This window comes from Cebus imitator, unplaced genomic scaffold (genome assembly GCF_001604975.1).
Source record: "Cebus imitator isolate Cc_AM_T3 unplaced genomic scaffold, Cebus_imitator-1.0 Scaffold202, whole genome shotgun sequence".
Taxonomy (NCBI): domain Eukaryota; kingdom Metazoa; phylum Chordata; class Mammalia; order Primates; family Cebidae; genus Cebus; species Cebus imitator.
Window position 1 is genome coordinate 3,402,954 of NW_016107517.1, and position 16,702 is coordinate 3,419,655.

Consider the following 16,702-nt stretch of genomic DNA (forward strand, 5'->3'; position numbering starts at 1 on the left):
CTTTGGGAGGCTAAGGCAGGCAGACACTTGAGGCCAGGAGCTCAAGACCAGCCCAGCCAATTTGGTGAATCCCCATCTCTACTAAAAATAAAAAAGTTAGCTGGAAGTGGTGGTGCATGCCTGTAATCCCAGTTACTCAGGAGGCTGAGGCAGGAGAGTCGCTTGAATCTGTGGGTTGCAGTGAGCCAAGATCATGCCACTGCACTCCAGCCTGGGCAACAGAGTGAGACTCTGTCCCAAAAAATGAATGAATAAATAAATAAATAAAAAATAAAACAGTTGTTTAGGTGCTTAGAAAGATTTTACTTCTTAGCTTTATAAGTCTGCTTTGATAGGTACATAAAATGTTTTAAAGATCCAGAAAAATTAAATGTGTAAATAGCAGCTTTGGTAGATAATGTTGATTATTCACAATCAGCTTATCGACTGAGCATAAATACAAATCCAGTGAAAGCACTGCTATTTTTTAGACCAAATCAGTAGATTCATAAATAAAATAGAATCTGTATCAGCCGACTCTAAAGTTTTAAGAAAGACAACTTCAGTAATTTTAATAATTTAACGAAAGACCTGAAACTGGCTCTTTTAGCCAAAGTACCTCTTGGGTACTGCAAACATCAGATGGCATTGTGTCTATCGTGATTCTCAACATGCAATGTTCAAGTCCATCCAGGCCTTTAGCTTGGAGTTCTTTAGGGGGAAGGCTCTCTGGCTCCAGCATCTGACGTTTTTCACCCCTATTCCTGTACGCAGTGCAGTCCCACCTCATATGCAGTATGGGACCAACAGGCTGACATCTGCCAAGTGTCAGCACAGGTGTGGAGAGGCAGGCGAAGAACACGCCACCCAGCCATGTTGGGGACACTTAGGGATCAGTTAGCTCACATGTCTGCTTCATGGGTGGGGTTGAGCCACTTACCAGAGGCCCTAGATGGACAGGTGTCTGAGCTGACGCTGGGTTCTGATCTTCCTACCACCCCACGGGGCCTCCCCAAACTTCTTTCATGCCCACCCACCACAGGGAAGCCTGCAGTTTTGAAGTGAGGACTCCTTGTCACTTTAGAAATTAAGAAGAATTTTCAGGGTATCCATGATTTTTCACATTTTGAGGATTTATGTTTCATGCAATCCCAGCTCCCTATTATAATATGGCTTGTTTATAACACATAGGGGAACCTATACTTCATCACTTCAGCAAAAGCCTAGTAGTCAATCCCAGTTACCATGCGTTTTTCTGGTAGGATACAATTTACCTTTTGATTGGAGTTCGAATAAATGCAACCTTTACTGATGGCAGGCAGTGTAATGTACCTCAAAGCAGACCTACCTTAGCTCAAATTCCCACCCTACCATTTACTAGTAGTATGGCCTTGGGCAATTTTAATAACTTTTCAAAGCCTTAGTTTCCTCATTGATAAAACAGTGACATTAAGAGCACATACCTTATTAAGGACTAAGTGAAGTTAATGCACGTAAATTACCCAAGACATAGTAAGTACTGAATGAATGTCAGATAACAACATTCAAAATCAAAAAAGGAGCTTTTTCTTCTGTTGCTTCTTTGGGCACGTAAAAACCATTTGAAGAAAGAATTGAATAAATGCATGTGTGAATGAATAAACATATGAATGAGGCTTTCACTCAGAGAAGGGCAAAGTATGTCTGCTAGTGTTATTTATGTAACAGACAGGTGTGCTTCTGTGTCCCACTGGTACATATCCTTTAACGGTAGAAACCCTGTCCTGTTTATCTTTCTGTATCCTCAAAGTGCTTAACCATATGCCTGGTAAATAATGGGTGTTTGTCAGATAGATGGATGAACAGATTAAAGGGTAGATGGAAGGAAGAAAGGATGGGCAGAAGGATGGATAGAAGGAAGGGTGGCTGGAAGAAAGGATGGATAGATGGTAGCTGGATGGAAGGATGGATGGATGGAGGGATGGATAGATGATGGCTAAATGGATAGAAGGATAGATAGATGATGGCTGGATGAAGGGAAGGATGGATAGATGATGGATGAGCCTGTTGAGGAACACATTTGGCGTTTCTACAGCTATCTTTCTAGGCGTTCCTTTAAGCAGCCAGCAGAGGGCGCACATGCTGTCAAAAAGAGCAAGAGTCAGCCTTGGAGGGGGAGATGGGCCTTTCAGCACAACAGCTCTTGCCTGTGTGGCCCCACACTGGACCCCATCCAGGTGCAAACACCAACAGTCCTACAGGACTTCTTCGTCATAACCCAACCTTTTTTGGAAAAAAAAATAGTTAGCATCACAGGCACATATAGCCTTGATGAAAGCTCTGAACCAATGAAGTAAAGCATCACAAGTCCACTGAAGTTGGGATAAAGGCTACTGGGTGGGGGACTGCTTCCTGGTTTGCTCTTGCGCACATCCATACTTCTGTTTATCAATGATAAAGTAGAATTTTACAGCTTAAGGAGCTGGCATCTTAGAAGGGCTCTGAGGTCAGCTTTATAGAAAACGTAAAAAAAAAAAAGTTCTCCAATTCAAGTTGGAAAAATTATCAGAGAAAACCAACAACTTCTAATTTTCAAGAACAAACCAATCCTACACTCAGTGGTGATTTTTCATTAGTGTTATCTGCTTACTTCTACAAATACTTGTCATTACAGGACATTTTAGAAGGATACAAAATAGACAAGTAATATAATGAAACTTTGGCATTATCATTAGGCTTCAAAAATCATCAAGGTTTTGTCATTCTCATTTGATCTATCCCTCTGCTTTTGGTGGGGGCTGGAGTCATTTGTACTTGCTTATTCTTCACACTTGAATGACAGTTTAGTTAAAACAAATACCACATTTTGGAACATATTTCTTTAAGTCTTACAAAAAAAAAAAAATCAAGAAGTCAGACTCCTTGAGGAAATGTCCTCTGTCTTGACTCTCTGTGGATTTCCATGATCTCTGGAAAATTCCACTGCAAAGATAAGCCTCAGGAATGAACACAGGGCAGAAAGGCACCGGAGTGCGTGATTCCCACGCTGGCCTGCTCAGGACATCCCTCGGTGCACTTTGGCATAGGTACTTTGGGGTTAACCAAAGGCAGGGGTCACAAGGCGGAAAAATACTTCATTAAAACAGGAGTAAAAGCGATAACTTTGCTGCCTGTTATTTTAAAATTAAGCCTTAATGTTGAAAAGGCAGGAAGTAGAAAAACTCCAGGCACTGAGGGGGATGTTCATACGCCTACCTCACTTTTAGCAGTTTCTGACTTGATTTTCCCCTTCCTGTTAGTGTAAAAATTCCATTAAAGTAATTGGAGTCAGGCAAGTGTTGGGCTCCCAATCAGGCCCTGGATCAGTGAGAAAAATATTACAGCTGGGAAGCTGCAAGTAAAAAACCACTTTTTACCTATTCTGGTAAAAGGTGGAATCGCAGCTCGGTGACTCCATTTCTTTTCACGAGAAGGCTGTGCCTTCTCCTGGTCAACTGAAGGGTGGACTGAGGAGGTTGGAGAGCAGCAGGGCTCTGGTGTGGCCCAGGCTGTCTGGGTGAAGCCTGCTCAAGGTGCACACGCCGTGTCTTGAGGGGAGCGGAGGGGGAGGTGGCTTGTCCAGGCCGGGGCTCTTCTCTTTAAGGTGAGCAGCCACCTCTGAGAGGCCGGTGCAGGGGAAGGAAGGGGAGGGACAGTGAGCATCTAGAAAGCCACCAGGAGTGCACCTGAGGGCTAGGCGAAGCTGCTGGGACCTCAGGGAGGTAAGATGGTCAAACGAGCATCTGCCTAAGCCCCCAAACACCTGTGCCACTGTGTGTTAATCTCAGTGTGCACTGGCTCATGGCACTGTAAGACAGAGCCCACCTGTCACCTGTGGTAGGTGTGACTGCACTTCAGGAGCTTGTGTCCAGGGGAGGGTCTGGGTGGATCGTGATGGGGGAAGCAACAGGGACAGTGCTCCAGCAGAGATGTAATTTCTGCTTCTTTCTGTCCCTTCTAAGGGTCTGCAAATGCTTAGTGCTCCTAGGGTGGATGACAAGGTTAGCTAGAGTTACATTTACAATCAAAGTCTGGCTCAAAATCATGCACTTCTGAAGATACACAGCCCTAGACTAATATAAATAAAACATTATATATCGTTAAAAGAGATCCAATATATAAAGGTTTTCCTTGAAGAAAAACAAAACAAGACATCTCCAAACAATTCTAATATCTGGGGGTCACAGTGAGAGCTGCTGCTGGGGCTTGCAGAGCCTCCCTGCTGGCACCACAAATGAGGGCCACCCCGGCGCCCTCTGCAGCCTCCAGTAGGCTGTGGTACGGATATCATCATTCCCACGTCTCCCTCCATGCATGCGCTGGATGAGAAACAGCAGAGCTGCTTCCATCTCCTTCTGATGGCAGCCTGGGCTGGGTGCTAGGAAAGCAAAGTTACAGAGGTGCAGGGAGGTGCCACCCAGGACGGCGGCAGGCATCCATACAGCACCATCCAACGGCAAGTGCACAAGTGCAAATGCAGGTGGAGGCAACGGGCAGATGTGCCTGCCAGAGTGAGGGGCGAGGGAGGAGGACATCAGGGGAGTTTCATGTGTGGCCTGGAGGCAGGGATGAGGACCAGGATTTGTTCCTTGTCTTTTGTGGAGACTGCAGTGTGCTTCAGAAGCAAATGGGGCTTGGCAGGGCAGAGCCCAGGGGTTGGAAGGAAGCCCTGCCTGCCCAGAAATGGTGGCAGGACCCCTCCCCACGTGGCAGCGGGGACAGAGGCCGGCCTGGGAAGGGGATCACCTGGACGTTGGAGTCCTGGACCAGGCAGAGCTGCTCCTGGATCTTGTGGAGCTCTTCCTGCTGCCACCGGATATTGGCCTGCAGGATCCGCGTCCGCTGCTCCAGCTGGTCTTTGATGGTCTGGAACATGCTGAACTGTGCCGAAAACTTCAAGGTGGAGTTGAAAAACATAACCAGATGAAAGAGTTATTTCAGCCTTGCAGGCAGATCTTGCCACTGCTCAGTCTGGACACTTCATTTCCCGTCCCTTAGCTGTCCTTCCCAGCGTCCCTAAGGAGCCCACGGTTGGGTCCTGGGCAGTGAGCAGGGGCTGCAGATGAGGCCTGGGCATCCTGGGGCCCTTGTGCCTGTCTTTCTCAGGTACCACCTGACAGCAGGCTCACCTGAATCTGCAGATCTGACTTACCACCCTGCAGTCTGGGAGGGCCACCGAATCGGGACAGGATTTTGTAAGCAATGTTTACAAACTGATATTCCAAATGTGGATAGAGGAACAAATGGTTTAGAGCAAAAGCAGGGCATCAGAGAGTCCTGTGTCCCCCCCCCCACCTCATTTAGTACATAGCAGTTTGTATGTGAACTTGCCCTGCCCCATTTAGTGCATAGCAGTTTGTATGTGAACTTCACAGGCATTTTTGGGGCCTGTCATTACCCTAAATCTGATCCTGGCTCTCTCCAAACCAACCTGGGACCATCAAGGCCTTGTTCCCCTCACCCTGCCCTCTCCAGGCTTACTTGCTACTAATCGCGTTTCAGAAATCTGTGCAAAAAACAAAACAATCACCCAGTCTTTGCCCCGAGGGTCTCCCTCTCCAGTGTGACTCTCCGGGTAAAGACAGGGTGATTATTTTGGGTCTCCCCTTCCTTTGGACTTTTATTCCTTTCTAGGGAGGGAAGCTGGCATTAGGAAACCTGCAGGTGGTCTCTGCCTCCTGTCCCCCATCTCTCTCAACAAAGTCTCCTCTGCTTGCAGGAAATGCTGTGTGGGAGGGGTGGGAGGAGGGGCCTGAAGCCCCTGCTCTGGGCTCTTTGGGGCTATGGCTCCCATTTCTTGAGGCAAATGAGTTTGCTAGATTCATTTTTTCTCTTTCTCCCTTTTTACCATGACTTAACCTCCACTCCCTCAGTCTCAGCCCCACAATCTCCCTGGTCTGTTTCCTGCCCGCTGTCTTTTCAAATGCCCCCAGAGCTTCTCCCTTTTCCTCTGCCCTTTGACCTGATGGCCATACATGGAGCAGCAAGGAGACCAGGCAAGTTGAGAAACAGGATGAAATAACTGAAAGCACAGCATTGAAGCAACAAAATAATAAAAAGAACCAGTTAGAATAAGAACAACAGGTGCTGACATTTGCAGAGCCCCTCGGGTGCCATTTGCTGCCCCAGGCAAATACAGGTATGTGTGTTGTACTTCTTCACCATGAGCCCCCGCCAGCCCAAGAGGCTGCACTCTGCTGGAGGTCACACAGTGAGATGATGGCAGCACCAAAATGTAAATCCCGTCTTAGGAGCTGAGTGAGGCCAAGAGGTTTTGCCTGAAAGACACTCCCACCTAGACCAGAATGGCTTTGACCTCAGATTTCCTTTAAAAGGAAGTTTCTGTTGCTACCCATGCATTTAAAAATACCTGCGTTGGGCTGAGCATGGTGGCTCACACCTGTAATCCCAGCACTTTGGGAGGCCCAGGTAGGTGGACCACCTGAAATCAGGAGTTCAAGACCAGCCTGGCCAACATGGCGAAAACCCATCACTACTAAAAATACAAAAATTAGCCGGGCCTGGTGGTGGGCACCTATAATCCTAGCCACTCAGGAGGCTGAGGCAGGGAGAATTGCTTGTACCCGGAAGGTGGAGGTGGTAGTGAGCTGAGATTGCGCCACCGCACTCCAGCCCGGGTGACAGAGTCAGACTCCATCTCAAAAATAAATATTTTATTATAAAAATAATAACATGAAAATACCTGAGCTATCCCAGACTCACAAAAATCCCAGTCAGATTGTGACTAATCAATCCACTCTGCTAGGATTTTGAAAGAGGATTCAATGGAGAAAGCAAACGAGCTATAGCAAATATTTAATGAAACACAAAAGCTTCTCTGGCAGGTCCTACAAAGTCAGGAAACTCAGGGTTGCCCCTTCCACCTGCAGTGGAGGCGGCTTGTGGTGCCGAGTAGGCTTGGAAAGGGAGCGTCAAGGGGCTGGATTAGGAAGTGGTAGCTGCCTCTCACGTGACTCTGATTTTTTCAAGGCCTTCCAGACACTCTATCATTTGGCCCTCCTTACCTTCTTGATGGTGATGTTTTTAATAAAGAGATCTACTCTAAAGACATTTTAGAACCACAGTATGAAGAAAGAGCTTTTTGGCAAAGCACCAGTTACCCAGATTTTGGATTTCATTTTTCTCTCCTATCCCTGAAGGGTAAGGGGAGCAAGAGGAAAATCCTAGAATCTTGTTTCACATGAAGTGGGTATGGGAAGAACTGTGTGACTTGGAAAGTCAGTATTATGCAGGGATGTCTTAAAGAATATCGTTACTGGCCTGGCGCAGTTGCTCACACATGTAGTCCCAGCACTTTGGGAGGCCAAGGTTTGCAGATCATCTGAGGTCAGGAGTTCAAGACCAGCCCTGACCAACATGGCGAAACCTTGTCTCTACCAAAAATACAAAATTAGCCAGGCATAGTGGTGCATTCCTGTAATCCCAGCTACTGAGGCAGAAGAATCGCGGAGGTTGCAGTGAGCCGAGATAGTGCCATTGCACTCCAGCCTGGGCAACAAGAGTGAAACTCGGTCTCAAAAAACAAATATAGTTATTATTAAGTATAGTACCTCTGTCAGACTAAGAAGTTCAATAAATGAAAAACTAGAATTCCAAAAGGGACTTAATCACACCATTGTGTCTTATGAACGTAGACATTCTTTACAATGCAAGACCTAGAAGTTAAAGAAATTTTCATTTTATGCCCCTTTGGATTAAAAAGTTACTAATTTCATACCAAATGTGCCTTGGAAATTTAAAGAGAAAAACATTATTCAGGTTTTTTTTTGGCCTAATGAGGGTGAATATAGGCAGTTTTAATGAGTAGATTCCAGAAGGGTAGCTTTACACCACTCCTCAAGCCTGACTCTGGCAAGCAGCATGCGTTAGCTTGTGTCTTACTCCAGGAATTCATGAGAGACCCCCACTAAGAGGGCATATGTTCCAAAATAGTTTTCATCAGTGGTGACAGCTGTGTGCCAAGACAGAGAAGGGCCACCCTGAAAACGGTGCGCCTGGTGGCACCTGCTGCTGAACTGCCCTCTGAGACCCAGCTCTAGCTGTGGCCAGGGTCTGGGCAGAGCTAAATCTCCTATGAGGGAATTGAAGTCAGAGCTCAGGCTTGGGCATAACTCCCTGCCGAAGCACACGCCTGGGCCCCTGTTCCCTGCTGTCCCCCTGCTGCACCATCTGGCAACCTCCTACCCACCTTTCCAGGGCCAACTCAAGTGTCGCCTCCTCCAGGAAGCCACGTCAGACTTCCCTGGGCAGAATACTTCCTTAATGGTTCTATAAAAATGCATGCCCTGCCACGGCGGTGTCTCTGTTTATATGCCTGTCTCTCCCTTTAGCTCAGAGTACTAAAAGCAAGGGCTGAGTTACAGCTTTACATCCCTAACACCTCGCTCACTGACTGACCCAAATAGTAACTCACCGAATGTTGTTGAAACAAGGAAGGAATTACTCAGCAAAGCCGTAATCCCTTTCTTTTCTTTCTTTCTTTTTTTTTTTTTAAAAAAACAAATGTGATATTTATAGTGCTGGACTTATGGCTTTTAGATCCTTTCAGGCTATGACATGCAGCCCAATTCAGACCTTTTCTAAAATACATTGGCCAATTTGGAGTCATAAAGAACAAGAGGAATATGGACAAGTGGCAAAGAGGTGAACAGAGACAGTTAAAAGAATTAAAAAACAGACACTGAACTTTGGCAGCAACTTGGATGGAGCTGGAGGTCATTATTCTAAGTGAAGCAACTCAGAAATAGAAAACCAAATGCCATGTGTTTTCCATTACAAGTGGGAGCTAAACTATGAGGACACAAAGGCGTAAGAATAAAATAATGGGCCAGGCGTGGTGGCTCACGCCTGTAATCCCAGTCCTTTGGGAGGCCGAGGTGGGCGGATCATGAGGTCAGGAGATTAAGACCATCCTGGACAACATGGTGAAACCTCGTCTCTACTAAAAATACAAAAATTAGCTGGGCCTGGTGGCACGTGCCTGTAGTCCCAGCTATTCGGGAGGCTGAGGCAGGATAATTGCTTGAACTTGCAAGGCGGAGGTTGCAGTGAGCCAAGATTGCACCACCTCACTTCAGCCTGGCGACAGAGCAAGAAAATGTCTCAAAAAAAAAAAAAAAAAGAAGAATGTACTTTGGGACTGGTAGGGGGAAGACTGGGAGGCGTGTGAGACACAGAGTACTACATATTGGGTACAGTTTACACCGCTTGAGTAACAGGTACACAAAATCTCAGCCATCACCCCTAAAGAACTTATGCATGTAACCAAACACCAGCTGTTTCCCCCAATACTATTGAAATTAAAAAGAAAAAAAGAAAAGCCCAGACACTGGAGAAAGAACTTGGAGACTGTATCTGGAGATGAGAGGGTGGGTGTGGGGGAACCTCATGGCTCAACATATACCACGTATACATTGGGAGGGACATTCCCCCATGTCGGGGCCTTGGTCAGGACCTAAGTGTGCAAGACACATCAGCACAGCACACGGCGTGCTTCTGGCTTGAGAGGGGCTACCCTCCTTTTCCGGGTCCCAGACTCACCTGTGCCATGGGAGCAGGTGGGCTCTGCAGAATGGTCTGAGGCAGGAGCTGCTGTGCGAGGTCGCAGGACGATGGGGAAGGCAGGGGAGCCTGTGGGAGAGAAAGGGGCTTTGCTACCACTGCTTCTGCCGTTCCAGGGGGCAGGGATGCGGTCTCTTGGTCCAGTGGGTTCTCTGCCTTCCACAATGGGGTGGACAGCTGAAAGTCAAGACTTCTAGAAAGTATAGGTATCTGATTCCTGGCTGCACTGCTTCCCACGCAGGGCACGTGGGCAGAGCCCCCACACGGCTGGTGCGGGCTTCCGCCCCACCAGTGTGCTCTGCCAAGCCCTGCTACCTGCCCAAGCCTGGCAGCTCAGCTCCGCTTCCCTTCCCTTGCCTACTGTCCTGGACTCTGCCTTGGGTGGGTTTGGTTGCTCTTCTCCCATATGGATTAATTCTTAGTGGTGTCATCAAGAAGGACAATGTGGGTGGACTGCTACCATGAGCTGACTTGTGCGCCTGTATCTTTTCTGCTTAGTGCTAGTGCAGATGGACAGACACGCCATGCGGCAGTGAGGACTGGGGCAATTTCAGCAGCCTCTGCCCAGAACCTTTTGAGACTCCTGGAAAGTGAGCTGAGTCACATCTGTGTTCCCTGATCACTCGGGTGGGTGGGGAGAAAATGTATAGGAACAAAAAATGAAATACTCTGCTTCAAGGGCTAGTGGTTTTTTTTTTTTAAGAACAGTGAAAGGACTCGTCTGAAGTCATTCGACACTGTGGCCCCTAGTTGCTAGGGCCTATACAAAAAAGCAGCTCAAATGGAAGTGTCACCCAGGACAGCACTGGGAGGAAATGACACCCAGAGAACTTGTTTCAGTGAGAAGTCCCAGGCACAGGGCTGAACCAGAAGCTATTCTGGGCTCTGTTTCCCTGCACAGCTGGGAGGAGACGGAAGCACTCTGGGGCTCTGTCGTTGGCAGAATGAGTCACACTGGACAAACGAGAGTCTGGAAGAATGGCGGGCGCAGCTTGCAAGCGCATCTGGAGGGGTCTGGAGAGAAAGTAAGTGGTCTTTATTCATGTTCTACTTGCAAATGAAACGTGTTGCCCAAGCTTCTCAAGCAGGGTGTGCATAGCCTTTATGAAGACAGCAAGCAGGAAGGTGGCACGTTCACTCCATCTCCAAAGTGACAGTGAAGTGTCGGTGGGAGGGTGTGGAGGTGGCCCCTAAAATTTCTAAGCAGTTCTCCCATCTACAAGGGGAGGTCTATATCCCTCTCGATAGGTGAGCTCAGGACTGCTCTGACCAAGAGGTATGGCAGTGGTGACACTATGTGACTTCCATGCCTAGGTCACAGAAGGCTGCACAGCTCCTGCCCAGCTCTCCGGATGTCTCCTCTTGGAATCTGGAATCCCACCGCTAGGCCAGGAGAAGCCTAAGGCTTGAGAGGCCTGTGCAAGTCAGTGACGGATGGCCTCCGCTGATCCCAGCCCTGGTGCCGGGCACTCAAGGGCAGACACGATCTGGGGTGTGAGTTCTCTAGCCTAGGTCCATGAGACCCCTGACACCAAGGGGCAGAGAAGTGCCATCCCCATGATGCCCTTTCTGAATTCCTGACCCAGACTCCATGAACTTGATATACGTGGTTGCCTTAGGCCACTGAGGTAGGTATAGTTTGCTACCTGGCAATAGATGACCAGAGCGGTCCGTGCCAGTGACTTTATACACAGCCAGTGTGCTCCCTCAGGGCCACGCATCCGATGTTCTGGAAGGATCCGGCATACATTGGGGACACTATCTGGTATGTGCAGAGGTACATTTTTGTTGACACTGAGCTGCTCAAACATTTTGACCCGCATGAAAGGGGATTCAAAAAAGAAGAATCCTAATTGTGCAGCCCCAGAGGCTCTGGGGGTATGACGGTGTGACCCCAGGTCTGCAGTTTTGCCTTTTATCCTTAAAATTCACTTGGATTTTGTATTCTACGGATATGCATCCATTTTAATTTTGTCATGCAAATGTTTAAAATTAGTTGCCAATTAAATTACTTAACTTCCCACCCCCATCTGCTACCCTACACTCTCAATCCCTAAGTGAAACGGATTCTCTGGGGAGAGGCAGCACACTGCCCGTGGCTCTGCAGCCCCCGCCACATTGCAGCGTACTCCTGTGGAGGAGTTTGGGGTCACACACTTACCGGCATGGTGGCTGCCTGGCTGAGCCCAGGGACAGGTAACTCTTGGGGCAGGGTGGCCGGTCTTGGCAACGCCGGGGTGCTGGCCTCTGCCATCAGCTTGGTTGGAGTGGCTGTAACAAAGCAACGAATGAACTTCCTGACTTACATGTACTTAGCATGTACTCATCCGACGACCATGACCGTGGCATGCACAACACAAGAGCTTAGCTAGGACCTCTGATAAGGGAAGTCGCCATGCGTGGCTGAGCTGACCACAGAAGCCCAGCCTGGGAGCAGGCAGGAGACACCACAAAAACTCCCTAAACTTCACTTCTGCTGCTTGGTCCAATGAGCTGCCTGATCAGACGCCTCCCCAGAATTACTAAAAGCAGCCAAGGGATCAGATCTGTGTGCCACCCACCCAATGTCTTTGTTTGGCTCTGAACAGATACCAGGGTGTGGAGAGGTGATCAGAAGAGATGAAGTCTGGGAAAGAGAGGAGGAGTATAAATCGCATAGTAACCTCTGTCGGAGGCACAGACTGCCCTGATTCCACTCGGGCCTGGGACCCTCTTTGGGGCTGTCCCTCTGGTCTGATGGGGGTCCCTCATCCCACTCCCCATCCATGGAGTCGCACTCACAGGTGGGTTCTGACATGGCTGTATGCGAGGATTTGTGGGAACTTCTTGAGGACGCCGATGGCGAATGACTGGTGTTAAGGCCCGAGGCGCTCACATCAAGGGCGCTAAAGTGCTGCCGAGGTTCCAGGCTGGAGCCCTTGTCCTGAAACACACACGTCCAACAGTCCTCATGTCAGCATCAGGAGGAAAGAATCAGTGGGTGTGACTTTAGTTCTAGATATGTCGACAACCTCAGAAGCTGCTGAGACAAATACCACAGCTGTTTGGGAACGATTCCAAAGACACTCGGGTAGAGTATATACACAGGTGTAACCTAGAGGCCCAGAGAGGCTTGCAGCCGAGAAGCAGTGTTTACTGCTCGTTCTTGCCTTTTGTTTTTATTGTTTACCTTTTGTAATTGACTTTGCATTTTATTTTTTCCTCAACAGTTGTCACCTCACCACCCAGCATCTTGGCTTTCCAAGAAGAGGGAAAGAGGTTCTAGAAATAAGGTTGCCACTGGCAGTGGATTCTAAAGTCATCAGTGGGACAGGTGCCTTTGGACCTTCCTAGGCCCTTCCCACGCTGCCTCGTGTTACTCATTCTCTGCAGCCTCAGTGTCCACTGGAGTGGAGGACCGGTGAGGGCCAGGGGTCGCCTGTCTTTCGACCTCTTGTTCCTGACTGACCCTGGTTCCCAGGATGTCTCTGTCTCAAATACAGTGTGACAAGGAAGCAGCTGTGACAGTTGACCCCGAGGGACCGTTTTTCCATCCTCTGTGGCTTAGCTGTTACAGGCACATGAAAACAGGTTGGGGCCGGGCGCGGTGGCTCATGCCTGTAATCCCAGCTCTTTGGGAGGCCAAGGCAGACAGATCATTTGAGGTCAGAAGTTCAAGACTAGCCTGGCCAACATGGTGAGACCCTGTCTCTACTAAAAATACAAAACTTAGCTGGATGTGATGGTGCATGCCTGTAGTCCTGGCTACCTGGGAGGCTGAGGTAGGAGAATGGTTTGAACCCAGGAGGTGGAGGTTGCAGTGAACTGAGATCAGGCCACTGCACTCCAGCCTGGGCAACATAGTGAGACTCCGTCTAAAATAATAATAATAAAAAACAAAACAGGTTGGGATAATTTTTAAGTTAAAGAAGACAACCAAACAGTGATTACCCTCCTAAGCTGCGTTCCTACCTAGTCTTAGAAGAATGGAAGCTGCCAGCATCTCTGGGCTACGTCAATGGGCTGGTCTGTGTACTATGGCCTGGGGTATGAAATCTCGTGCATGTGTCTGCGTGGCTGTTTTGTCTTTTGTGTCATGACTGCAGTGGGGGTGGACACCGTGTATAGAAGGGCTGAAGTGATTGACATGTGACCTACAGGCCTTTGTGTAAAACAGAAAAACCAAATGTGGTTGGATGTGCTAAGGTAAATGGCAATTAGGGACCTCGCTGCTTTAGGGAGCCTGGTCTCCCTTTGACCAGGCTCCTTTGAGTGGGGTCCCTGGACCACAGCTGTTTGTGAATTGTGTGTTCCTAGTCAGCAGAGAAGTTAGTCCAGGAGGTGAGAATAAGCATGGAGGAACTTCGGTGCCCATTTGACATCTCTGCACATCAATCCATGCACGGGAATCTGCGTTTTACAAATGCATTGGATAGTGACAGACAGCGAAGCTTAAAAAACCAAACTGGTTCAACACTGCAGATAGTTTGGGAGCTTTTACTTTAAAGGGATTTCTTAACCCAGTGCCTAAGATTGTGTTTGTGTTTATACATATGCGCATTTTTATGAGAAGACGTTCTTCCACAGGGCTCCAGTACTCCCCAAGGATTGGAAACCTCAGTGATCAATTTCCGACTGGATGATATATACTACGCCGTGCGTGTTCTTCAGCTGTGATGTATGGTGTGTCTAACACCTGCCTATTAGCAGCTGGATTCCTTTCTACAACGTGATATATAATGTATGGTGTGACAGAGCTGGGTAATAAACACTTCCACAGACAATGTCAGCTGCGTACTATCCGTGCGCTGGTGATGAATCACCATAGAACACACCACCACACAGCGCAGCTGCCGGGGGAGCTATGGCAGGGCAGCTCTGCCAGGGCACCCACTGCTCTCTGATCTTGAAAGGTGGTTTCTCCTTCCTCCCAACTTGGCCCTTCAGGAGTGAGGGATGCTTCTGTTGGGCCACAGACAGCTTGAAAGGCTGGACCATTGCTGTGGCACCAGCCTCTGGCCCTGGGCTCTGGATTTGGGATCACTGGCAGCCCTGGGAGTTGAGCTTCACCAATTCTAAGATGTACTCTCCACTCCAGCACTCAGATTTGAACACTTCTGAAATTAAAATGTGTCCTTCCATTGATGAAAAGAACTCTTGTTTCAGAGACTGGTTGGCAGCATTTTCTTCCTAGTCAACCTTTGCTGTATCTGTCTGGCTGGGATGGACATACCTTTAGTGCTGAGGAGTGGAGGGCCTCGGACGACGGGTCTTCCAGAGCCAACCCCTGCCTCCTTTCCACCCGGACATCTGCGTAACTGTGCAGGAAATGAAGAGACCACAGTGGAAGTGGGGTGTTCCAGGACAGGACGACACCACCCGAGCAGACTGCAAGGTGCATCGAGGTTCTCTACGTAACACCCGCCCCCACAACAGTCAACAGAGAGAAGCCTAGTCTGTTACTGTTGGAAGGTATGAGCGTCATTCCCTGCCTTAAATTCCACCCGAGTGACTTATAATATTACATTCAAAATCATTTTATTTCTAGGATGTCTTTATTCCCCTCTCATTTACTATTCTTTTTACTTCCCTGAAATCTCGAATTGTAATTGTCTTTAAAAAACACATTTTTGTCTATGGGATAAGCTTCTGCCTTTAAATAATTAGAAGGCTTTCTTAAAACCTGTTCAGTCTGGACCGTGCATATGGAAGAGTGACAGAAAACTTTTTTAGTAGTTACATTTCTCAGAAAGTTTCCTCTCAAAGAAACCCAGAACTGGCCAAATCCAGACCACAGATGTGCCCACAGGCCCACTTGTCAATAGTGTGGGTAAATCAACTCAGCACAGTGATGCCCAAGTGATCCTATGATGCCTCTGCCCTGGGTGTGGAGACCCTGGGGCAAGAGACCTTGGGAAGCAACGTGGCTCCTGAGCCTCCGGAATGCCTGCCACCTGATTCATTCACTCGGTTCCCTCCCTCCTTTCTCTGAGCGTTTCTTCCGAGGATTTGAGAGGCAGAGGATGGAGAAGAGCTGGGTAGAGGGCACAGCCTGAAGAGTGAGGGGTCAGTGCTGCCCAGCCTTCCCTGGGGGGCAGGCGGCCTTCGGGCAGAGGACCAGGCTGGGTGGCAACAGGGGGCTGCCATGAAGTCAGAGACCACTACTGCTGCATGCCCAGGGCGGGCTGGGAATCGAAGAGCGAATGCCTGAGTGAGGGCGTGAGGTGTGATAAAGTGGCATCAGGGTCACTGGCGGCCGAAAACTAGTGTCTCTCCCTTCTTCTGCATGTTAAGGAAGAATGCTTCACTTGGCGACCTGATGTATGTATGGGTGTATGGGTGTGTGTGTGTGTGTGTGTGTGTGTGTGGTGTAGTGTCTGTCTACATCTGTCTGTTACATGTATAGAGTCATGTGCTTATAGGATGTATTGGTGCTTCCCTAAGATTAGAACACTGTATTTTTTAAATTATGCTTTAAGTTCTGGGGTACATGTGCAGATCGTGCAGGATTGTTACATATGTATACACATGCCATGGTGGTTTGCTGCATCCATCCCCCGTCACCTACATTAGGTATTTCTCCTAATGTTATCCCTCTGCAATCCCCCCACCCCCTGCTATCCCTTCCCTAGCCCCCCCACCCCCCAACAGGCCCCCGTGTGTGATGTTCCCCTCCCTGAGAACACTGTATTTTTATTGTACCTTTTCTGTGTTCAGATACGTTTAGAGGCACAGATACTTACACCTGTGCCATGACTGTCTGCAGTGTTCAGTACAGCAGCATGCTGTTCAGGTGTGCAGCCTAGGAACAATACACTCTATGGTATAGCCAAGATGTATGGTAGGCCACACCATCAAGGTGCGTGTGAGTACACTACAATGCTTGCATGATGACAATATCACCTAATAACACATTTCTCAGAACAGATATCCATTAGAAGCAGCAAGTGACTGTATATAAGAAACACATATGAAATTTAAAGTAGTTTTTTTTTAATTCTATGGAATACTATGCAGCCATAGAAAAGACTGAGTTCAGGCCGGGCGCGGTGGCTCAAGCCTGTAATCCCAGCACTTTGGGAGGCCGAGGCGGGTGGATCACAAGGTCAAGAGATCGAGACCATCCTGGTCAACATGGTGAAAC

At 48.3% G+C, this 16,702-nt stretch overlaps 1 protein-coding gene across 6 annotated transcripts in view; it reads right to left on the minus strand.

Annotated features, from left to right (window-relative positions):
* Window positions 1–16,702, minus strand: part of NPAS2 (neuronal PAS domain protein 2) — a 172,248-nt gene that overhangs the window by 11,110 nt on the left and 144,436 nt on the right. For all 6 annotated transcript variants that reach the window (XM_017547924.2, XM_017547922.2, XM_017547923.2 and 3 more), the window contains 5 exons: window positions 14,792–14,876; window positions 12,361–12,502; window positions 11,741–11,850; window positions 9,559–9,648; window positions 4,744–4,890 (listed from right to left, as the gene is read on the minus strand). In XM_017547924.2, the coding sequence (XP_017403413.1) occupies window positions 4,744–4,890; window positions 9,559–9,648; window positions 11,741–11,850; window positions 12,361–12,502; window positions 14,792–14,876 (574 nt within the window). The remainder of the gene's footprint in view (window positions 1–4,743; window positions 4,891–9,558; window positions 9,649–11,740; window positions 11,851–12,360; window positions 12,503–14,791; window positions 14,877–16,702) is intronic.